General features: G+C 43.3%; 3 protein-coding genes across 5 annotated transcripts in view; 1 reads left to right on the top strand and 2 right to left on the bottom strand.

The window, feature by feature from the left end:
* Nucleotides 1-228: 228 nt before the first annotated feature.
* pgp (phosphoglycolate phosphatase) lies at nucleotides 229-2,575 on the bottom strand. The gene is made up of 2 exons (XM_084567370.1): nucleotides 1,719-2,575; nucleotides 229-1,369 (listed from the first exon to the last, which is right to left on the bottom strand). The coding sequence occupies exons 1-2, from the start codon at nucleotides 2,311-2,313 to the stop codon at nucleotides 1,044-1,046; spliced, it is 921 nt and encodes a 306-aa protein (XP_084423496.1). The 5' UTR covers nucleotides 2,314-2,575; the 3' UTR covers nucleotides 229-1,043.
* Nucleotides 2,576-3,288: 713 nt separating this feature from the next.
* zdhhc4 (zDHHC palmitoyltransferase 4) lies at nucleotides 3,289-6,168 on the bottom strand. Of its 3 annotated transcripts, none has more exons than XM_084568205.1 (7): nucleotides 5,827-6,168; nucleotides 5,423-5,616; nucleotides 5,244-5,317; nucleotides 4,982-5,160; nucleotides 4,313-4,438; nucleotides 3,808-4,052; nucleotides 3,289-3,716 (listed from the first exon to the last, which is right to left on the bottom strand). In XM_084568205.1, exons 2-7 carry the CDS (start codon nucleotides 5,543-5,545, stop codon nucleotides 3,417-3,419), a joined length of 1,047 nt encoding a protein of 348 aa, XP_084424331.1. In that variant the 5' UTR covers nucleotides 5,546-5,616; nucleotides 5,827-6,168; the 3' UTR covers nucleotides 3,289-3,416. The 3 variants fall into 3 exon arrangements, with proteins under 3 accessions (XP_084424331.1, XP_084424332.1, XP_084424330.1); XM_084568206.1 differs by having other exon boundaries at nucleotides 5,423-5,552; nucleotides 5,868-6,168; XM_084568204.1 differs by having other exon boundaries at nucleotides 3,290-3,716; nucleotides 5,868-6,167.
* A 777-nt stretch (nucleotides 6,169-6,945) lies between these two features.
* Nucleotides 6,946-24,312, top strand: part of grid2ipb (glutamate receptor, ionotropic, delta 2 (Grid2) interacting protein, b) — a gene marked incomplete at its 5' end in the record, with an annotated part of 34,774 nt that continues 17,407 nt past the window's right edge. The window contains 5 exons of the mRNA XM_084568300.1: nucleotides 6,946-7,024; nucleotides 10,653-10,906; nucleotides 11,652-11,981; nucleotides 12,603-12,757; nucleotides 22,597-22,878. Of these exons, the coding sequence (XP_084424426.1) occupies nucleotides 6,946-7,024; nucleotides 10,653-10,906; nucleotides 11,652-11,981; nucleotides 12,603-12,757; nucleotides 22,597-22,878 (1,100 nt within the window). The remainder of the gene's footprint in view (nucleotides 7,025-10,652; nucleotides 10,907-11,651; nucleotides 11,982-12,602; nucleotides 12,758-22,596; nucleotides 22,879-24,312) is intronic.

Raw genomic sequence — 24,312 nt, 5'->3', positions numbered from 1 at the left:
CCTCTTTCACTGCTCCCTCCCCAAACGGTCACACAAAACTCTCACCAAACTCAATTTTCAACTTTTGTCTTCCTGCAATTTCCTCCCCCTTTTTATGTCTCCTCTGCCTAATGTGGCTTAATACGCCTCTTTAACATGATCCAGCTTTTCATTAGGTCCCCCCTCTCGTCCTCACTCAATCTCAAACATACGCCTACACGAGAGGAATTGGCTGCACTCTGTTGTCTGGACAATGGACAAAGAGGTGAGGCAGGCGCAGCTTGGAAAGTCTCTCTCATCAGGTGAGAGGTGATACACTGGCCGGACTGCTGCCGCATCCAGCCGGCGATGACAGACCAAGGTGACTTTAAGGACAGGACTCAGAGGGGAAGTTAGAGCCACAGAGAGTTGAGGTAGGATTAGTGAAAACAGTTTGTTTTATTGTGAGCGTTGCTTTCATTGGATTCTGGGTGACAGAAGGAACTCTGTTCTTAAGAGCAGATCTTCAAGACATTAGTGTCATTCTCTCACAAACAGAAATGACATTAACAGAACAGAGTGGGACCACATACAGTACATTGCTTCTCAGTGCAGACATCAGCCCATTTTGTCCCACGTTTTAAAATACACAAAAGAACACAGAAAGCCCAGGTCTGACCTTTATCAGTCTGTAAACCTGGACACATATTACCAAACTGTTGACACTTCATGTGCTCATTTCCTTGCTCGAGTTGCAGTTGTTTAACGTGAGATTGCATCACAGATAGAACAAGGGTTTCGTGAAGTACATTCACCTCCTCTTAAAAACAGGAACATAACACTCAGCTCCTTTTATAGCCATTTAACACTTAAATACATTAAAAGAATACTTTGTTTTTATCATATTTAGTGAATTACATAAAATCTGAATAGTGTCTCTAGAGTCTTTATCTCCTCCATCATGGGGACGCTTCATTATACAGATGACTTTTAACATATTAATCTAGATTTAAAAAAAAAAAATATTCCCTTTTTAAAAGACAGTAGATCTGTAAGGCCTGCAGCCGCTGTGTCATTTCTCAGTCTCATCCCTGCAGAGCTGGAAGGAGGTCTGCGATGCTCTCCACGTAATAATCCGGCACCATCCCCTGCCTCTCCGCGCAGCCGCTCTCCCGGTGGGCCTCGGCGTCGGCCACGGTGCTGACCCCCGTGAGGGTGAGGAGGGTCTTCAGGCCGCAGTTGGAGCCCAGCATGATGTCCGTGTCGAGGCGGTCCCCGACCATGAGGCAGCGGCCGGGTTCCACGCCGAACTGGGAGGCCACGCAGTCGAACATGAAGTGGTTGGGTTTGCCAACGGTCTGGGACTGACGCTGGGCTGCTGTCTCTACGGCCTGGAGCAGGCAGCCCGTACCTGAGAGGAAGGAGGAGGGGATATACACCGATCAGGCATAACATTATGACCACCTTCCTAATATTATGTAGGTGGGCAGTTTGAGTGATCAGTAGATTCGTTTTTCATGATAAAAATGAAGGTATGGCTGGAAATGTTGTGCATTTTGTTAAGATAAGCTTGTTTGTCCTAAACTAACTATTCAAGAAGGAGAAAAACATATTTAATTTATATAAAACACCTCAGGTTGCAACAATAGCAACATTAACCTAACAACAGGTGACTTGTTTAGAGTTAAACAAGTCCAATATGAGGCCTTGAGTGGATTTAATGTGTGTGGAGTGTCTACTAAGTCAGTGTGTGTCTTTACCTGGGACAGCCTTGCCTCCCTCCAGGGGCAGCCTGGTGTCCCTGTTGGTTCCCACAAACAGACAGCCCTGCTGGGTCAGGTACTGCAGGGCTCTGTTCAGCTTCATGTAACTGAAATGTTCGTCGAAGCCCACCACCACCGCCTTCACCTCGGGGTCCAGGGGCACGTTGGCCCAGTCGGTCTGCTTCCCGGATATGTGGTCGGGTCCCACGCCGGTCTGCTGGATCCCCACCGCCTCCAGCTCCTGCCTCATGGCGTTGCTCCCTATCAGGTAAACTTTGCCCTCCAGCTTGCAGACGGTCTTCAAGTACATGGCGGAGCAGTACGCTGTCCCGAACACCTCGTCTTCCGTCACGTCGAAGCCCAGCGTTTTCATTTTCTCGGCGTACATCTTCCGCGTCTTGCTGCTGTTGTTGGTCACGAACACCACCTTCTTCCCGTGCTCCTTGAGCAGGTTGATGACCTGAGCGGCGCCGGGGATGGCCTGGTCCCCTCTCCAGATCACCCCGTCACAGTCGAACAGGACGCTGTCCACAGAGTCCAGGAGCTGCTTCACCAGGGCTCCGCTCAGCCGAGTGCATTTGGACGCAGACATAGTGGAAGACGGATTTACACCGAGCCGTTGGCCGCTGTGTGATTTAAAACAAACCGCCGCTCCTAAGTATCGTTACCACCCGCTGCTGGTTCCTCCCGAGCAGAGCCACGGACGTAACGGGCGTTCAAAGCCGGGTAGCGGTGAACGTAGAGACTCGTAGCTGTCCCTCCGTGACAGTTAACTGGTTCCGAAACCCGGTTTGGTTTAACATGTGATGACTGAATTCACGGGAGCACGAGCCTGACCTTCCACCGAGTGTTGCATCAACTCCGCAGCTACTTCCGCACCGGCTTAAAGGGACAGGAACCACAGGCAGAGGAGTGCTGTCTCACTTCCGGTCAAGCTACTGTCACTAAAAACTATTTAAATCCAGAATAATTATTACCCACAAAAATTTAAGGGAAAAAAAATAAATAAATAAAAATAAATCAGACTGTTAACTGCGTTCCTTTTTATTAGGAAGTGCAAACAAAAAGCTGTATATCTCCTTTAAGATTTAAACATTTTTTTGTCTTTTTTTTTGTTTTATTTATTTGCATGTAGAATTAGTCATTTTCAGGGCTGTATTCTGTATTGGTTTTTAAAAAACTGGATATTCAAGTCATTCACTTTTGTTTGTTTGCAAGTCTGTCTGTGGGTCCGCTAGTTTTTAAGGCTAGGTTTAGGTTACGTTAAGGTTAAAGTTAGGAGCTGTGTCGTGTAATCTTCAAGAATGTGGACAGTACCCTCTCAACCCTTACCAGTGGATTCTAAGCTACACACTCGCTGTAATTTTAACCAATTAAAACCCCAATGGTGGCTGTGTTCAATGCTTTGGAAATGCACTAAATAACTAAATCAGTCACAAGACAGGAAGCATCACAGCAGGCGGAACATGTTTAAAGGCACGATACAGAATAAGACAGAAAGCATTTTTTTTTTGCAAACAGGTCATTTCTGTTTTGTGAAATGTGACATGAGTGCACATGTTTGAAGAACCACTTATGGGAAACAGAAACCAGAGCCCATGTACAAATCACTAAACTTTATTTTTACAGTAGTAGTAGTGTTGTCTACTAAATAAGAGGTCAAAAAAGAAGGCAGTATCTTTTTTTTTTTCCTTCTCAGTTGTCTTTTTTCCGAACGGGTCGTGGAGGAAAGAAAATTTCTCCCAGGTTTCGAAGTAACCCCCGACTGTAGTAGTGTCTCTTAGAGTGATCTGGGACTGGGCTACACAGGTTATCAGCTGCTGCTGTTGGGTGGCAGTGCTGACAAACGAAACCTCGGCTTTTGTACCACTCATTGGAGGTCTGGTTGATGACAGCCAGGTAGGAGTGGAACAGGGAGTAACCGGCTAGCAGGAAGAAGACGAAGATGAGGAAGCCCAGCATGAAGATGATTCGGGGGAAGGTCAGAAACAGTTGCTGGAAAGTCAGAGGGGAATAGAACATTTTTCAGTTTACCACGCAATAGGACATAAAAAATAGAAACGTATATATGGTACATATACACTACCTGTACAATAAACACAGGTCCTGCTTGCTGCTGCTGGCCGTACTCATCTATATAACTGGCTCTCAGAAGTCCGGAGCGCAGCACGGCATGAAGTAGCATGTCTATTGTTAGCAGCGCAATGTCACCTGCCATGGCACACACGCTGAACAGGTAAAGCAGGAAGTAACGCGTATTCTGAGCACCGATGCAGTTGTTCACCCAGACGCAGTGGTGGTCGAAACGATGGACACACCTGTTGCAGACCCCTAAAATACAGACGGTGTTTAGTCAATGCCAAGACACATTTCTTTTTCCTTAAAATTGTGTGTTTTCTGTGAAATCTACCAGGCAGGCTTTGTTAAAATGATGACCCTCCAATTGACACAACATGAAGAAGAGAAGGAGACACCCTTACCTGTGTGAAATGTTTCATAAAGGGGACTAATACTCATTTAATTATCAAATTCTGAGAGAACAGAATAGCTGGTGCATTACGACTGGGTAGTATCTGTAAGACAGTACTCACTGCAGTGTTTGGAACGGGCTGGTTTGACAAGCTGGCAGGTTGGACAGGATACTCCCGGGTGAAACAGTCTCCTGTCGTAGGAATAGATGTGCATCTGGCTGGCGACTTTCTTCTTAGTCACTGTGCCTGGGAGATAGTGAGTTCGAGAAGGAGAAAGTTGAGGGAATATACTGTTCTAATAAAGCCCTACTCTGGGCGATTTGTCATTTTTAGCCTTTAGTGCCGTGGGAACTTCATCTTGTCAGGAACTAACTTGGCAGCGATTGGCTCTGGCTATTCTTGTTAAAATCAGCTGAAATCATTTAAATCCTATCATGCAACTGTTGTCTTGACATGTAATCATCTATAAAAAGCCTTAAAACCAGTTCAAGGAAAGAGCAGTCTCTCTCTCTGTTAAGACTGGATAGAATAAACTCTGTCTCCTGTCATCGTAAATAAGACAGTAGTGAACATGCAAAAAAAAAAAAATCAGTCACATAAGAAGAATAAAACTATAATAAATGGACAAAATAGCACAAGTATAAATTTCTCCATGACATGAAAGCACGTGAGGTTATTATACACTCACTTACCGAAACATTAGGTACACTTGTGAAAACACATGCATTCTACACAGTGTAGTCCACGGTGAGTATGTTTAAACAGGGCGCAGCTAGGATAAAAACTCACCTGGATCTCCTTTGACGCAGAGGTAGAAGAAGAAGGTCTTGACGACCAGCAGGATGTAAGGCACCGACAGGCTGGTCAGAGTGGTGTCCATGTCCCTGCAGAAGCCGAACACCTCGTAGGTGAACTCTGCATACACAGCTCCCTCCAGCAGGACATGCATATAGATGAACATGTTGTTCCTGCAATTAGAAACACATAATCACACTTAGTGATCGCTAAATATATGTAATAGAGGAAATTCTGTGAAGCTTTGATTGCAAACCTCTGGTGAAACAGTCTGTGCAGGGCCCACTGGGAAAACCTTTGCAGCCATTTTGGTGTAAACGGTGAAACAACCTGTAAAGAAAATAGTTGTAATAATATTACTGGATTGTGATAAACTAGTCCAGCAGCGCCACTTACTGTTGGTTTGCGGAAGTGCAATAAAAAAATGAGTCTTACCTTTGCTACAGAGTTGTAGAGTTTAGTAAAGGGAGTTTGCTGCTGGCCCGAGTATTTGCAGACTAGGGCTATACATGTCAGCACCACCGCGACGTAGATAGCGAACAGAGTGAGGAAATCCATTTCTCACCTGGCAGCATCACAGAGAGCCCAACAACAGGTGTTTGTGTTACAAAGTCACCACGAGCAGGTAGCTACCACAAAAGGGACAGTTGTTATGGTTGTGTACATATTTACTTTAAACTTTTAAATACTTTAAAATTCAAAACCATTCGGACAAGTACACTAAAACGACTCAAACAAGTTAGCATGCTAGCCTTAAACATGACGCCAACGGTTAGCAAAACTACATGTCGATTCCTCCTTCATTTTCTGAAGTCATTTTTAGTTCGTTTCCTTCTCACCCTCTTGTCGAGGTCACATATAGCCGCCTTTCAGTTTTTACCTCACGTCAGCATAGTTTCTTTGGTTCAAGCTGTGGCTATTAGCCTCCCCTTTTGGTCCATGCTCACGTTCTGCACCTGTAAACAATGCTACTTCCTTAGCATCGATGTAGCAGCAAGCTAACAGCTGGTGGGTTGTGCTACTGTGTTGTGCTAACGTCGCTGGCTGCTGCTTGCCTGGGAGAGAGAGGTGGAGATGATGGGTCAATGTCAAACTGTAGGCTCAAATAAACGATTTAGCATACTGTTAAGACGGCAAAAATAATGCTAGTTTGAGTTCAAACTTAAAAGTAAGCTTCACTTTAACAGAGACAGTATGTCCAGTTTTAAAAGTTCATAATAAATAAATAAAAAGAGGGAAAGGGCGTGCAGAAATGCTTTCCCCTTTCTATTTTTTTATGAGAGATCAGTCACAAGTTTAAATACTTTCCAGATTTCTGAATGTTTCAGGAGGTCATTAGATCAGATCGTATTAGATTAGATTCAACTTTATTGTTATTGCATACAGTACAGGTACATACACAAGGAAATGCAGTTTGGCATCTAACCAGAAGCAAAAAGTGCAAAATGAACCCAATAATAGAGAACAAGCTACAACTATTGTACAGGCTCTGATTGTTGTATTAGTAAGTAGTTTAGAATTTAATGTATAGAAAATGTAATATTAATATACAGATTTGTACATGGAGTATGGGCAGTCAGTATGCCCACACAGCATACATATGCACATAAATACACTCACAGTGTATCATCAAATGTATCATGGCTGAAGATCTGTGGTCCAAGTGTATGTAAAGTCCCCAACACTTTCTCCAAATCAGAATTATAGTCTGACCATTTGCAGCAGCCTTTGGGATGACTAGTAAAAATAAAATGTAAATAAGTCCAGTTTGGACTGGCTTTGTTTAACCCTTGTTTCAGAAAATCAGACCATTTAAAAAGGCTATGCTGTTCCAAACACGACTTTAGTGTCTATTTGATACTGCTTTCTGGCTGTGTCTTCCCCCCAGAGCTCCACACAATGCAGCAAGCCATCACAGGACACCCGCTGGATCTGGTTGCGGACACGGCCCGACGCTCATGTTACAGCTCACGGTGCTGGAGAGGGGAACGTTACTCTGGAGCTGTTTGTGCACATTTACGGATGCTGTTCAAAAAGGTACGTGTGGATGTGTGCTGTGGAGGCGTGTTCATCGGTTGTGATGATTCTACTTTTATTTATATTATGTTACATAGTTGTTTTGTCATTATGCATTGAGTTTATTTGCAGCTACAGTTTGGGTCTTGTAGTGATTCTACAAACCATTTGCATTAATGGATAAAGTACCCATTCTTTTCATAAAGATAATTCATTGCATTCAGTTGACTTTCTTGTTTTTTTTATTTTTATATAACACATCTAAAGTGTAAGTAGACAGATGCTCTCATGTATAAATGATATCTCTGAAGAAGAATTTATCGCAGGTTTTCATTCTGTTAGTTAAGCCTGTGACAATTTGACAAAGACTGAGAGATAATTGCCTGTGAAATCAGTCACTTTTCCGTCACATATATTGTCACACTCTAAGTTAAGTGTCTTGGCTCTAGTGTAAGGGGAGTGTTTGATTGAAGGCCACAGCGTGTGTGTTTAATTATTCAGTTTGTACCGTTCTACCTGTTCCTTATTGTGTCTTTGCCTCAGACAGTTTACACTCCAGTAGGTTCCCTTCTTCAATACTTTCTCTTTAGCTGGAATAAATTCTAACTTATTTTCAAATATTTTATATGTATTGAATCTTCGTTGTTTGTTAATAGTGCTAAGCGACACATTTTATCTTCTCCTCATACACACAGTTTTTCATATTAAAAATTACCTCTATTCCTCCATTATCAATAACACATATCCTTAGAGGGTTGTTTGCAGGTACAGGGAAAGGAAAGGCCACGGAAGGAACTTTCTTGCTGTAAGGCAGCAGTGCTTACCACTGCACCATATTCAAAAGTAGAGCTAGATAATTACATGTGTTGGTGTTATTATAATCAGGTATTTAGACCAAAATCAAAATGAAATTAAGTAAAGGGCCAGAGGGCCTTTTATCAGGAAGACATTTTGACTTTTTGATTGTAGGAAAACCACATGTGTTACTAATAGCACTGAAGTGAGCTAGCATCCACAATAGAAGAGTCTGAAACAACAAAACAAATGGATTTATCCATCATTGTGTTTTTTTATGTAAAATTGCCTGCAGATCCACACTGGTGTCTTCAGTTGTTCTGGCAGATTAATTAGACATCATCTGTGAAGAACTTATGGAAGTTGCATGAGGTCAGCACATTTAATAATCTGAACTAAACTACTGAGAATGATGTGAAAACATGAAAACTACCAGGAGGTTGGAAAAGGTGTCAATCAAATACTATACAGTCTGCATACTGCATGCCCTGCTCGGTCTTTGATTAGACACTAAATGAAGACGCCAGCGTGGATGTAGAATGGGTGCTCTAAAACAGTGATTGCAAGCGTGCACGCCGAGCAGACGTGGAGCAATGTTAGCTGTAAATGGAGTTGTGTTTGTGTGGCTTCATAAATGGATTAACTCTCCGGGCTCAGTTATGGTCCTCGCCAGTATGTCTGCATCTTAGCTGCTAATTCTTCAACTGTGTTCACTGGCTAGTTGCTAACTTTGCTTGCTCTGTTCGAATACAGTTTGTTTATCATAGCCTTTTTTTTTTGTTGTTGAAAACCACTTCCTGCTGTGACTGGAGAACAGGTTTATGAGAACATCAAGAGCTTTAGGATTGTAATTCTCCATGAGTTTGACACTTTGGTTCATTATTTGTGTGCATTATCAATTCAACTAACTGGGTAAATGTTAGTAAGGTTGCAGCACTTTTTCCAGAATTATAAATTCCAGATGAAATCCTCATCTAATATTACACATTTACTGCTGCTGGGACACTGGTTGTCCTTTTCACTCATTAATATTAATTACATACTGTATGATGGTGCGATAATCAGACTTATGGATACAAAAAGAATGAGTTGAAATTGAAGCACAGATTACAGTAATTTCCAGCTTTAATTCAATACTACTGTGGCTTTAAGCATTTGCTCCTGCTTTGTCCTGTCAACCTAAATCCTAAATATCACCACCAAATAATACATCATAAATCCCATTGTATGCACAAAGCCGGAAAGAGACAGTACACAGAGTCAGTGTAAATATTCATTAAGGTAAGGGAGCATATGTTCCTACTGTATTAATAACAAGGGGGTGGAGGAGAGCTAAAGATTCAGCTGATAATCCTACTAATCCTGCAGGATAAAGTCTTAAATTGCCCCCACTCCTTCTCAATGGGCCAAACATTTGTGTGTGCTCACACACACACACACACACACACGGACATGCAGAATTCCAAGCAAGCAGACGCTCCAATTAGCTCTCATCACGCTTTCTTGCATCGACGCAGAGTGATTCTGGGCCACGATCGGTCCCTCCGAGAGCCACCTAGCCAAGAGAGGAGGAGGAGGAAAAAGACACACTGGTGTATTTTTAGAAAAATGAGGCCTCACAATACCCTTTTTGGAGAGAGAATTATTAAGGAACCGAGGTGCGCGGGTGCACGCGTCCCAGTTTTCTGATTAACACTGTGCAAGCGGGCTGGCCCTAGGATGAATCAGGGATGAGGCGCAGGACTAACTCCTTGACACACTCACAGAGAGACTGCGCTCGCTTTTCATGCACACTCACCCTTTGCACATGAGGAGACTGCTGTGGTTTCAGGGTGGAGGAATGGGGCAGTATTTTGAGTGTGCAACAATTTCTGTTTGACTTTGGGTTGTGTGTGGCCAGTGAGGGGAATTATTTTTTTTATTATTATTATTTTTTTTTTTTACATTATTTTTGAAATTGGATGACAGCCTGCTAGCAGGCTACCTGACACTTGACTTTCAAGATGAAGAAGTTTTTGCAAAACAAAAAAGGCAGATACTCTTTTCGGCAGAGCAAACGAGGCCCCCGGTATCCGTCTAAAGATTTCTGTAAGTCTTTCACCGGCTCCGTCCACTGTGTGAAATCCTGCTGTGTTATACTGGAGGCTGTGCAGCACATCATGTGCCTCCAGCTGAGCTACAGATTTTATAGCAAATTATTTTCAGCTTCATTTTTGTAAATCTGTTTTTGTCACATTAGAGGCATTTGGTTAATTCTCTCTCTATTTATATTTTACTCCAGTTTAGTCATCAAAAGCCTTCATATTTGCCATTTAATTTAATTTCATCCTATTATTTCATCCTCATAATTTCAGTCAGTGATGTTCTGTGTTACTGTGTTGCATAGTTACCATTCAGCAGGAAAGACTCAAATGTGTGCTGAGTGAAAAAGAACCGCTGGAGGAACTTTTGTCTCTCAAACTAATTAAGGTCACAATCTCTGCAACGCCTCAATTTGATTGGCTGTGATGGAGTTTATGAACCAGGTCAGGGACCATGGAGTGTGTCACGGTTCAGAGTAGAGGGTTATAGAGCTAAACTTGGTAGTATAACTCGAGACACGGGAGGCAGTAGGAGGAAAGAGACGAGGAACAGCGGCGTCAAATTGCTTCTCTTTAGAACATATAGTTAGGTTGTTTTTTTTTTGCAATGTCTCTAAACTTGAATGCTTTGGCTAATGTGGGTAAGTACTTGAATACGTGTCTCTTTTTTTCATTTGTTTTTTAACATGCCGCCTCATCACTCCACAGATGAATGCCGTTAGACGTCGTAGCAGAAGACTTCTAAGCTCACTTTTCTCCCTGCTCTCCTCAAGTCCTCAGCATGCCGTCGTCCAACCAGGGCTGGCCCGAAGATTTTGGCTTCCAGCTGGGTGGGAGTGGGCCGAGCTTCATCTTGTCTGTCGAGGAAGGCAGCAGCGCCCACTTGGCGGGGCTGCAGGCGGGGGACCAGGTCCTGGAGATCGAGGGTCACAATGTGTCGACGCTGGGTCCGCAGGCCGTCATGGCCATCGCCCAGACTCAGAAGAACATCCCTCCCAGCATCGGAGTGGTGTCCCGCATACAGCAGGTCTTACAAATTCTAAATATATGATATAATTTAAGCTGCATTGATCCCTCATGGGAAATTATTCCTGCATTCGACCCATGCATTGGTTCACACAGCAGTGTGTACACTTGGATTAGTGGGCTGCTGCCACTTTCGTGCAGTGTTCGGGGAGCAATTTGGGAGTTAGGTGCTTGCTCAAGGCACCTCAGCCATTCGGTCCAAAAGCTGCTTCTCTAACCAGTACTCCACAGCTCCCCCTTACAGCTCTCGAATCTACACTCACTTGCCAGTTCATCAGGTACTAGATCTGGTACAGTAAATCTCAGTTTAATGAACGTTACGGTGTTCAGCATTAGTTTAAAATAACTGAGAGAGCTGTTGATTCAACTGTGTTTTCATTGTGGAGGCTGTCATTTGTAGTTCTATTAAAGTGTGTTGAGTTGTACGGACACGTTTCTATTATTTTGACAACCCCATTTCAGTCAGTGGGCTAGGCTAAATAATAGAAACGCTTTAACAGCATCACAGACTACATCCTCCACAATGATCATACAGTTTAATCACCACTTTTCTGACACTATTTCAGCATGAAGTCAATTTAGTGCAGGACTGTAACTTTAGAATGCACTAGTTTTCACTGGTGTACCTAATGTTTTGGCAAGTGAGTTTTAACAGCAGTATTGCATATGTAGGTTACTGCTCTGTACAGTAGGCTATCGAGCCAGAGATGTGTGGGCGTCTGTGGTCAAACTTGTGTCTTGTGCAGATGGACATCGTGCCGGGCCCAGATGGTCGTTTTGGGTTCACCATCGTGGGAGACTGCCCTCTGCTGGTGGAGGACTGCTCCCCTTGCTCCCCAGCCGGCCGCGCAGGCCTGAGGGCCGGGGACTACGTCATGGAGGTGAACGGCATCCCCGTCAGGCAGCACGAGATGGCCGCGGCGCTGATCAAGGCCTCGCAGGGGAGGACGCTCCGCCTCGGGGTGCTGTGCCTCGGCCCCAGGCAGAAGCGCAGCGTCAGTGTAGAGGACAGCCAAATGGGCGGAGAGGGGGTGAGGCTGGACCGCAAGCACAAGGCCCTGGAGTTCAACAGGAAGGTACGGACCGTCCAGGTTACTTCATGTTGCAGAGCCAGCTGAGTTGGTTTAATTTTAAAGGCTCCATCAGCTGCTCATGAAGAGAGACGTGCGTAAACATGCCGCCTGCCAAAGTTGGAACAGTTTTTGATTATTTCTGTTGTGTGTTTCTGTTTTTTTCCTAATGTTTTTAAGTGTGCGGAGACTAATTGGACGAAAGACTATAAAGCATGTGTCTGTGCACCAAGCAGAATTTAACTTAACTTTAATTGGAACTGAAAACTTCTGTTGCCAGGGAGATGCTACTGTGAATCAGGGTTAATATACTTTTCTTTTTTTCTACTTTTTAATTATTGCTCCAGTACTGAATGATTGTTTGAGAAATATGTATAGATGGAAACCCCGTTTTCAGGGCCTTCAAGACCAAAATGAAAAGAAAAACCATGTCTTTGTGAATGTTATAGTAAGGTCTTGGTAATGAGGACATGCTGTGACTTCCTACGCAGGGGTAACTCATGTAATATATAATCAATCGGGCATTATGTGAGAAAGGTCACAGCATCCGCCCCGACTGTCATTTTTTTACCGCCTCGTCGTCAAACCTCTCCCGGGCTCTGACCCGCGTTGTTGAATCTCCACCAGGTCGACCAGATCTTAGGCGACGAGCCCGAAGTGAAAGAGAAACTGTTCACTGTGCTGAAGCAGTACGCGGCAGAGAAGAGAGTTGAGTGGCTGGCCTCTGTCCTGCCGGAGATACTCACCACTGACGAGCACCGACAGCTCATCTCCAGCATCAGGTAGGAGCCAGGTTTTTGTTTTTGCTCACGTTGTGCTGGATGTTCCCTCAGGGAGAGAATAAAATACAGGTGGAAAGCAAAGATAGGATTTAAAAGATGACTTCAGTGCAGTTATTTGAAACAGTGGGTTAAACTCAGGAGGAGTGTGTTGAATCTGTCCATATCACAAAATAAAATGCCTTGACGCATTCAGAGTAGTCTAAGACTTACATCATGTCCCCATTTTGTGTCTGACTAATGGGCTCTCATCACATCTTATTCCCCTCTGTCTCTCCCTCTGTTTTGTCATGTGCAGTCACACTGTCCTCTAACTGTCCACTGAAACCAAAATACCATCAAAGAAATAAGAGCGGAGATGCTCAGTTTTGTAGTTTGTGCTACTTTATAGCTTTTACTGTTATATTTCATCCTTACGCCGTCTTTGCATTCTATCACACAGACTCAGTTTTTAAGCCCCAGTGAAAACTAAAATAATCTGCTGGGATTGAATTCATAACGACCACGTAAACAGGATTTTCCTGTTGCTCTTACTGTGGCAGGGTGGATTAGAGAGGTCTCGTCCACCAGTGCAAAGCTACGCTAAAGGTTTAGGTGGGCTCCATCTGCCACCCGGGGTAAATCCACAGTGACCCTGCAAGTTGCCTACAGCGTCACTGGTGTTAGGGGAAACTGAGAGACTAAACTGACCCTTAGGGGCCCGAGCCGTTTTAGAGCTTTTAGCGGTAAATGAGGACTGGCAACGTGAAGCGCATTCACAGCATGGAGGCGTCTGTGATGATGAGCCACAGACACATTTAACTGAGCTCTCATGGAAACATCATCCTCCGTCCTGCAGAAAACCTGGAGCTACATCCAACAGGTCTATCAGAAAGTGTGTGCCAGTGTTTTTCCATCATCCAGAATAACTGAAGGTGAACAATCTATTCTGGGAGCCACTGTTATGTGGTCGCATCTGTGCCAAAACAACCAGCATTTGTGCCTCCCTCTAAATCCCCAGACTGCTTGTCCACAGATTGCATTTCTTCCACAAGTGGAGCCAACCCAGCCGTTTATTCTCTGACTACACTGGCATCCTCTTCCACTACTACTACTACTACTACACCACTTTTAACTCACTGGTGCTTGTGTAATAAAGGAGACTCCTATCCGCATGAGCACCAATAACAACATGAATGCCACGTCTCTGTGGGCTTCCATCCCCCACCCATCTCACAACTCTCTTACCTCGCTCTCTCCCTCTCTCTGAAGGGGTTTTTGTCTTTTGCGCCGATGGATTTTCTTCTCATTATTCTGCTCAGAGCCCGGGCTGCTTCCTGCTCTGCGCGGTGACCGCTTTCCCTTGACATTTGCTAAAGACAGTCTCCTGCATGCACCAAGCTTCCACCACGTCCTTTATCCTCCTCAGAGAAGCAGCTCAGAGAAGTAGCGGAAGACACTTCTGTAGATGGTGTGACTTAGTGCCCGTGTTTGATTTTCAAGCTATGTTGTAGCACCTAAAACCATGAATTGTCTGGGGTGAGTATAACTTTGCATTCTTCTTGATTGACTCTGTGTTTATTGCTAAAGTTGAATGAAATAATCGTGGCAGTTTATTTTTGAGGACATTCATGCATTTTTTCTGGCTGCTTCACATCTGGCACCTGCACTGTGAAGGTGTTATTATGCATGGGAGGCGGGAGGTTAATGCAATCTGATGCAGGTGGCTGCTTTTAATGTGTTATATGCGGTGTATTTCGTTTTTGTACCGTAGAGTTTGATGTGACCACACTGGATGGATGGAAACTAGAGTCGGACCAATGCTGGAGTTATGGGGCCAGTGTTGATACAGATATTTAGGGAGTAAAAACATAAATTGTATATGAATAAGCTATGGACAGTCCATAGCTAGATAGGCACTGGATAATAAGCGAAATGATTTGGTCATTGTTTTGGAACTTTTCAGCAACGTATTTTAAGAACTAGTTCCCAGCTCATTGTGATCCCACTCCACTGTTTTCATATTGACACATATCGGATATTATTTACACCAGTGCCCATATTATCAGCCTGAACTGCCTACCATCACAGATAAAAATACAAAGACTGGGTATCGTGTCTGATGTTAAGTGATCAAAGTCATTAGGATGAGTGTCTCTCTGCATTTAGGATGTAATCTCTGGTCACATGTCGGAGGCTGTGTCTCTCTGTGGGTCTACATACATTCTTTTAAAGTGTAAGGTTCCCTCAGATTACGTAAAGATTCCTTTTAAACGGTATCTGCATTTTTTAATACAGGGTCTCTCTGTGTCTGCTCTCTGAGAATAGCAGCTTTTCTTGTAATACCTGATGTCTTCCTGTAACCACATAATTAACATTATGGAGAATAGTTTCAAAGCAGATGTTATTATCCAGCTGTAGAAAACGGCTCTAACTAGTCATTTTACCATTCATTACTACTGCAAAACAAAATAACTGATCTAAAGTTGATCACAGCACAGCTGGTCTTTTTAAACCATAGTACCGCAGTCGCCAGCAGCTCTTCTTCATCTACACTGCACGCTGTGCACAAAGCCTTCTTTTTCGGCGGTGTTGTTAATGATGGTGTTTAATCTTGACTGCAGGAGTCAGTGGCTGGAGCTGGTTTGCAACTGTTCCCAAAACAGTGTCTCAAAAGGGCCCCGCACGATGTTTTCATTGAGCTCTGATAGTACTAAAGCCATTAAATTCCTGCATTAAAGTGGAACAAGCTTTCGTAATATACAACATGTTCCAAATTAAATTGCAGATGCCTTTTTTTTTTATTTTTTTTTTCAGTTGGCATCCTGTCCAGCTGTATTATACTCTATATTATTGAAGTTATTATGTGAGATGGAGTTTGAAAAAGAAAACACAATTTAGAAAAATATATTCGCTGGTAAGCTAATTTTCTTGATATGATTTAAAGCCCTCTCCCGTTATGTAGGATGCAGGTATTTCCTATTCTGCCACCTGCCCTCGTAGACTTTGGTTTGTTTTCGAGCTGTAATACATGGAAAACGATTGCTGCTACAAGGTTCTCCTTTTCATATCATGGTAGGAAATGGCCAGTCAGGGACTCCTTCTCCTTGCTGAACATGGTGGATGTTCAGTACAGCATTGATCAGTATTTCTGTGCCCACCGAGCTTTGGTTGCTGTTCATGCGCTTTATGCACAGCTCCCAAGCTCTGCAGTATCCTGAATTGTTCTTGAGACTCCACTGACAACATCAGCCTCAACAACTTGTCCGAGACTGGTCTCACGCAGGCATCTTCGATAGCGACGGCCCTTTTTGTACTATTATGGGGAGCAGCTTTGGCTTAGTGATTTGAGAAGCTGGTCTCGGACTGGAGGGTCATCGGTTAGAATCCTAATACTGTTAGAAAGGAAATTGCGAGGGTAGAACTGAATGAGCTGAGGGGTCCTTCTTGAGCAAGGCACCCAAACTGCTTGACTCTACTGTGGCTTCATGCAGCTACCCAATTCTCAGAGTGTGTGTGTGTGTGTGTGTGTAATAAATGGATGGAATGCAGAGAACACATTTAGTTTACAAGTAGGACAATATATCTTCTTCTGTTTGTTTGGCTGCTGGAAACATTCCTTAATGAGCTTTTATCTGAACAAGTGTATATATGCTCTGAGTCACTAACAAACCTAACATTGAGCTCAAAGCCCCACCACCAAGCATATAGCGTATATATATACACTGTATATATATATGTTATTAGTAATCCTTTCATGACCGCGGCCCTAGTCTAATCTCATTAATGCTGTGTGTGAATCCCTGCTCTCTGGATCAGACGTGCCAGACATTTATTATTTTAACCATTGCAATTTTTATTTTTTCATTTACTCCTGACGCGTCCCTGGATACAGATCAGACACCCGTTAATGCTTAAAGCAGATTTGCAATAATTCCACGGGCTTTATCCTCAAATGTGTGACCCGTGACGGGGCTGTATTTCTGTCAGACTCTGTCAAACGCAGCCGCCATTATTACTTTTCTAATTATGCGTTCCCACCAAACTCCTGCATGAGGCACCCGAAATGAAATCAGGTCTGCTCTTTGTAGTTTCCTGCTTGTCACTCTTTCCCTTTTGAGAAATCCATCCAATCCTCCCTGCCTGCTTCCTCCTCCGCAACCCTCCTTCAGATAATTATAGATCTCTGTTCTTTATAAATGAGGTCGAATCCGAGCACTCATTTAGTTTGCGAGAGTTGACGTGGAAAACTTTTTTTGTGATGAGGTGGCCGTTTCAACAGATGCCTGTGCATGCTTGATGAACAGCTGCATTTGGAGGAGGGGAATGCTGTTTGCTGCAGCCGCACAAACACAAACCTCCTGCTTACATAGACAGGTACTATGTCTGTGTCAGAGACAGTGGCATATTAGTACTATGGCATGACTAAATGGCAAATAGCAGGAACGTGCACACAGAGAGGGACTGTGTGGGCCGCTACACCTTCGGCGCTGTAGAACATTTATTTATATCTCGGGAGTCTGCTTATTGTAGCCAGGAGTCTGTGCCTAGGCTGCACCGTCTCAGGCTGCAGATACAGTTACACCTCAAAACCGATCAAACTCTGCAGAGACAGTGACAGCAGGCTAAGAATATGCGGCCTATATCTGAACAGCAGCGTTTCAGAGCCAGGGGAAAAAAAGATTAAACACATGCTGTATGTTTTTAGAATAGCAGGTAACTTAAAGTTGCTGTCTGCAGATTTTAATAACAGTCTGGTAGCTAATCAAATACCTATTTCACTTACTCAAATCAATTTGTAGCCTTTATGTGATGTGTTTTATGCTGTTTTTTTTTGGGGGGGGGGGGGTTTTGGTTTTATATTACACAGAAAATACACCTACCATAAAAAGTATTCCATACTTCTCACGAATGCAGCTCATCAACTTGATCGGAAATCACAACTTGACCAGTCGCACCACTGAACTCTATGCATCATGAGGAGTAGTTCTCTTTTCAGCAACTAATCTGATCTTTATGTGTAAAATTTGTAAAACGCCCCCATCTTAAGTGTTTGATTGGCTTCTTTAATCTTATCACACTGCTGTGACCCATTAAATGTAAATAAAAATGTATAATTAAAACAGGAAGCAGGATGATTGTGCAAAAACCCGCTGTTCCTTTTGTCTATTGTGGTGCTGAACGGAGAGCTCCTGCATGGAGGGTTGAAGCATGTAATCTTTAGTCCTGCCACTAGGTGACCTCTGTATTTATTCAATTGAGCTATGAACTACACTGATCAGCCACAACATTAAAACCATTGACAGGAGAAGTAGATAACATTGACCATCTTGTAACAATACAGTGTTCTGCTGGGAAACCTTTGGACCTGGCATTCATGTGAATGTTACTTAGACATGTACCACTCACCTAAACCAGACCAGGCACCCCCACCCCATAGCAATGACACTCCTTGATGGCAGCAGCCATCCCCAGCAGGATGCAGCCTGACACAGACACACACAGAAACAGTTTGGGAACAACTCAAAATTTACTAGATCCCAGACTGATCAAGTATCTGTGGGATGATCCACAGAGGCCGCTCCCCTCAACCCATAGGACCCAAAGACCCCCACTAACAACATTCTGTTCCCAGACACCACAGGACACCCTCAGAAGACCCATGTCCATTCTCTGATGAGTCACAGCTGTTTTAGAGGCACAAGGGAGACCTGCACAATATTAGGAAGGTGGTCATAATGTCATGCCTGTATGAACTCTTTTACTCACAGACCTAAAGTTCAGCAAGTCCTCTGGGTATATATTAGTCACGCATTCTTCAGCTCAACGTTAGTAACTTTATCTTCCTCTGTTATTGATCAGAGTCCATTATCTGTAGAGAATACTTTTATTGTTTGGTGACATCTGTGTACCACCGTATACCACCTAAGGAGCCTATGTGTGTGTCCATAACCAACAGAAATTTGAAAACAAAAATACACTGTATGTTTGATTTAGCATCAGTGCTACTAATGATTAAAAATTTAAACTCACAAATTATCACAAATCCCCACTTTTAAATAACCAAATTCCTTTTGATGAATTGTTTTTTATGTATTAAAAAAAGAACAAAAAATAAATGAACTCTTCATGCAAGTGAGCAGTGTTGTTAGCAGAGATGACCTTCCACATGTAAATGAGACTTCATTATTCGCTACACCGCAAGAACAGAGCAGTGCTGCAGGTGCTCCGTATCCACAAGAGTAAATTTTAATAAAGTGCTTCAGCAGCTCAGGATAGTGGCATCAGCAGTGGCTAAGACACATGCTGTGAAGTTGCTGTTCTCTCTCCACCCCTCTACTATAACTATGTCCTAATTGCTTTATTTAGCTGTCAAAATTGTTGTTGCAGCTTAATTAGCTTCTCGAGGGCCGTGTACAGCGGCGGCTGTTGTCTCGTCCATGTCTCTGTTTGCGCGCTTGTTGCTAATTACTCGACTGGCGCTGTTTTTCACGCGCTCTACTCCCTGTCTGCTTACGGCTGATTCATCTGATCAGCCGGTCAGAACACAACAGACTGGTGTAGGTGGGAATCAGAAGGGTTGTTTGTGCAAGTCTGTGTTTCGGGCTCTGCTCTCGGTTGGATCTTAATGCCACTGTTACTCAACAACTTCTGGCTCGCTTAACGTATCAACGGGGGTTTCTCTTTTGCTGCCATTCACCAGTCTGAATTTTCTGCGTTCCCTTTGGGTCTGGTTTGAAAAAAAAGACATGTTGTTAATATACATGGCACGCTGTGTGTTTATTATGTGTAGGCTGCTGTGGTTGGCCTTGTTTTTCCCTCTTAAATGCACGATTAATTGTTGTGCAACACAGACAAATTGTCCAATTGTTTAGTGGGATGATTTATAGAAATTTACCAGCAATTTGTTTCATTATCAAATGATATAAATACTGGAAAAAGTTGCCTCACTGTGTATAAATATAACAGAATCCAGCTATGAGAGCCTCTAATCCCTCAGAGACCCACTTATATCCAGTCTGTACACTAAGCTCAGGTGCTGCTGGTAGCTCCACATTTACCCAAGACTCATGTTTTATATCTACATTGCATTCTTGTTTATTAAGGCAACCGACTTCATTTTCTTCAGTCATTCAGCAAACAAAAAGGATCCGGGAATACAACTGCTTTTGTGGCGATCCCAAAAACTTTTTATCTAAACTTAGACGGGCCTTCAATCAAAGGTAGAGTGTGTGAACATGTTTTGAGCGGTTCCAAAAGCTGTGTGCGTGTTTGGGTGTGTGGGCGGTTTTCTTGTCTCCTGGCAGCAGTTCTGATCACTCGAATGAAAAGTTGTTTTCGGTTGTCAGCGGAGTCCTTGTGTGCGCGCATTTGTTTTTGTTCTCACAGTCCGCGCTGTTGTTCACTAGGACTCCATATGAAACAGCCTGTACGGTTCCCACTCATCCCCCTCTTTGACATTTTATTTGACACAAATAGTATGTTCTTAGTCTGTTTAGCAGGACTTGGCACACGCTTAAATGGGTTTGACATTGTGTATCAAAAGAAATCCCTCATTCTTGCCTCGTTCTTGAATAGGCACTTATAATTAAATAACTAGGGGCGGCACAGTGGTGAGGTGGTTAGCACTGATGCCTCACAGCGAGAAGGTCCCGGGTTCGAATCCATGGGTTGACTGGGCCTTTCTGTATGGAGTTTGCATGTTCTCCCTGTGTCTGCGTGGGTTCTCTCCAGCTTCCTCCCCCCGTCCAAAGACATGCTCATTAGGTTAACTGGTGATTCTAAATTGGCCGTAGGTGTGAATGTGAGTGTGAATGGTTGTCTGTCTCTCTATGTTAGCCCTGTGGTAGACTGGCAACCTGTCCAGCGTGTACCCCGCCTCTCGCCCGATGATTCCTAAACAGGAATAAGTGGTTAAACATTAAATAACTACTCATATTAGGTCATTGGCAAGAGTAACGTGAGATCATTGGCTTTTTTGCTTTTTATATGAGAAGCTTTTGTGTCTATGTGCTAAATAGTATAAAGCTATACTCCCAGAAGCTGGTTAGCTTAGCTTAGCATAACAGCTCATTTTTATACTGAAGTTTTAAACACTAACATGTGGAATGTTGCCTCAAGAGCTTTAAACATGTGACTGGTGGACTTGGTTACCTTTAGACATTAGATTAGCTTAGTGGTGTCCCCTTGTTTCCAGTATTTATGCCAAGCTAAGCTAACCAGCTGCTGTATGTGTGCATTAGTGTACAGGCATCAGAGTGGTGTCTTTATACAACACCACAAGAAACACAAGGATGGTCTAGCAACTCATTTTTTATACATTATTGGATATGTCTATATTTGCAGCTTGACTATAAGTATTTTAACGTTTCTTTTTGAACATAGGTCCCCTATATTGCGATTCTAAATCTCCAGAGTACTCTTTGTAGAAAAGATGAAGTAGCTGGCCTTCTAACGAGGTGCTGTTGACATTTTTCACCTTGTTGTTGTTTGGGACAACATTGTTATCTGTGTGCTTTCTTTGTGAAGTATTAAAGCTGACAGAACAATACACTGTTAACAACTGACATGGCAATGAGTCACTTAGTTTGAAATCTGCCCACCTACTGTGTGCTGTTTTTGTTTCAGTTAGTTGTGCTTGTCTTTTAAGGCTCCCCCCCGGAAGCTAGTTAGCATAAGAAGTGGACATAGGGAAACAGTTAGCATGGATGGGCAGCTTTCTAGCACATAACCACTACAAAAACTTTATTTATAGTTTATTTAACACTGAAGTATGTGTACATCTTAAACACATAAGTGGTTGCTCTGTGAACTTTAAATATTCAGGTCAATGGACATTGTTAACGTTGGGCAGAGCAAATTCAGTGGTGTCTCCTTTTTTGCAGTATTTATGCTAAGCTAAGCTAACACACTGCTGTATGTGGCATTATCTCTAGTGTAAAGGCATGGGAGTGGGGTCAGTCTGTTTATACAGCACCATAAGAAAGACAAGTATGGTTCAACATGGGAAATTTTTGCAGCTTGACTGGAAACCTTTTGACTTTTTCTTTTACACTTTAGGTCCCCCATATTGCAGTTCTTAATCCCTGGACTACTCTTTGTAGAAAATATATTAAAAAATATATATAATTTATAAAATGTATAACTTCAATGTTTTTCCTTTGTTGTAGTTTGTCAAAAGATAATTAAACAACTAAATTAAATGACAATGATTAACTTAATTTAAAATCTGTCCACCTGCTGAGTGCTATATTGGTTTCGTGCTTAAAATCTAAAGTAGAACAATGAATTTCTTTGACAGAATGGGAGAACTGGTGAAGTCCTGCTCAGTGCTCACACTGGCAGAGTGACACAGAGGTGAGGTGTGGACGGAAGTGTAGGAGAGTGCGAGGATGAGTTGCTGTAGATGGAGAGAGAGAGAGAAATAGCAGAGGAGAAATCCCATGCTCGCTCACTCCCACACCTTTTTCTCTTGCTGTATTCTGGCTCAGTTGCCTCATGCTGCAGTCAGACTCCAGCAAGCATCGAGTGAAGATTTCCTCACTGGTTTTCTCCTCAGAAAAAGATCTTCTCAAAGATCAAATTCATCTTCTTTTTTGTCAGGGAACCTTTACCTTCTGGGGGAAAGACTCCCCACAGAATCTGAGAGTTAATGGGTGAAGTCTGCTGAGTTGATCGTCACTTTTTAATTCCTGGTGTTTACTGGAAACCCAACATTTCTGATTATGGACTGTTATGTTTTCAAAATGGACTGAGGTGGATCAGTGATGTAGACCCATCTCTTTTTCTTCTCTGTGGCAACTTGTGGACAAACAGTTAACATCTCCCAATCTATTTTCCTTACATGCCACCATGTTCGCCAGAATCTTCATTCCCAAGAAGCACCGGCAGCGCTTCGACGAGGCTGTCTCCCAGAACGTGATCAACCGCCTTTGCCGCAGTAAGAGCATCAGTGAGCCGCATGGCAGAATTCGACGCAGTCGGAGCGAGGATCACTCCGACCGGCACCGTGGGTCCAAACGGGCCAGCTCGGTGCCGAGGGATGGAGGAGAGCCCGGAGGGAGGGGTGAGGCAGAGAGGGACAGGGGCTTAAAGAAGTCTGCCTCTGGGATGCCCGCACATCCCCCCATTGGACCCAATCAGAGGTGAGAATCCTAACTTGTTTTCGGTACTGATACAGTGGTTTATGAGTCTCTCTGGCTCTGGTTTGAGTGTTGTTTACTGTGGAAATCCAGGCTGCCAACAGGTTAGCCTCAACACATAATGCAGCAGCCAAGGATTCACTCAAATATTTCACAGGCAAAATTTTTTTAAAAATGAATGTGAAACAGGGGACAGCCTGTCTGTTTCTGTCTTATTTTCCTCTTTGCTGATTCTCCCATCCTGAAGCTCGTCTTCCTCAGAGCCTTGTTACAAAACAGCCCTTAAGAAAACAGCTGATTACCATATGTATGAATTTGTTATGTCATTTAGCTGACAAGCACATCTGTAGCTCCTTAAAACCTTAAAATATCATCACCCATTCAACACGCTGATCCGTAGCTCTTGTAAAACCCCTCACCGTTCTCCCTCTACCACTCATCCTCCACAAGCTAACACACTGATTACACGACTGTCCAATTAATAACACCACAGTGGACTTAGTGCAGGGTGACAGGGGTGGCACTGAACTCCCACACAAGGCTAACTAACCGAATCCAGGGACTGAGCCACAGGAGAGTGAGAATGTGTGGCTGTATTTGTCGAATGTGATCATATCGACAGTTCGCAAAACAATAGGAGTCAGGCTGATTGTGTTAAATGGGAGGAAGCTGATGTCATGTGGCTCAGACAATAAGACATTTGGCTTCATGCCGGTGCCTAAATAAACCCCAGGAGTGTTGTGTAACACTGTTGTGTCTCCTTGAGATAGAAGGATAGAGATGTAGGTATAAACAGGGAAAGAGGTAAATAGAAACAGAGGTGCAGATAGACATGTAGAAAAACGGAGGTAAATATGGACGTAGATGTAGAGATGGGTGAAGATGGAGTGATGAGGCACAGGAATTATTGGAGGTTGCGATATTGAGCTGGAGATAGATGTAGGCGCCGTAAAGTCGAACAGATACATATTGTTTTGCATGACTCCACCCCCAGATGTGTTTAAAGTTTTGCTATAGTGTGCATTCTCAGTTAAGAAAATGGTCTATTGATATAGATGCTCTAATTCTATCCCTATTGATCGACCATTGTATTTTTGGTCCAGTATTGGAGCTTGTGTTCAATGTGTCAGTTTGCCTCTGTAGATTTCATTAGGTAGCGAGTGACTGATTCTCTTGGGGGGGACTTAATGTAAAATCGTACAATTGTATGAAGTGCAGCTAGACAAGTGGGAACCGGGGACAGGATTCTCGATCCTTGAGCAGCCTCAAGTAGCCACAGACACTTCTGTCAAGGGTTGAGGCTGTGTGGTGTTCAGCATCCTCACACACAAAAAAACACGCAGCACCCAGCGTTCCTAACTGCATTTAGCTTGTCTTACATAACAGCCTTAAACCGCTGCTATCAAAGAATAGATTTGTCCGTTTTCTCTCTCCCCA

This window comes from Chelon labrosus (assembly GCF_963514085.1).
Source record: "Chelon labrosus genome assembly, chromosome: 19".
Lineage (NCBI taxonomy): Eukaryota > Metazoa > Chordata > Actinopteri > Mugiliformes > Mugilidae > Chelon > Chelon labrosus.
Note: the sequence above shows the minus strand (reverse complement) of the source record. Positions and strands in the feature narration are given on the sequence as shown.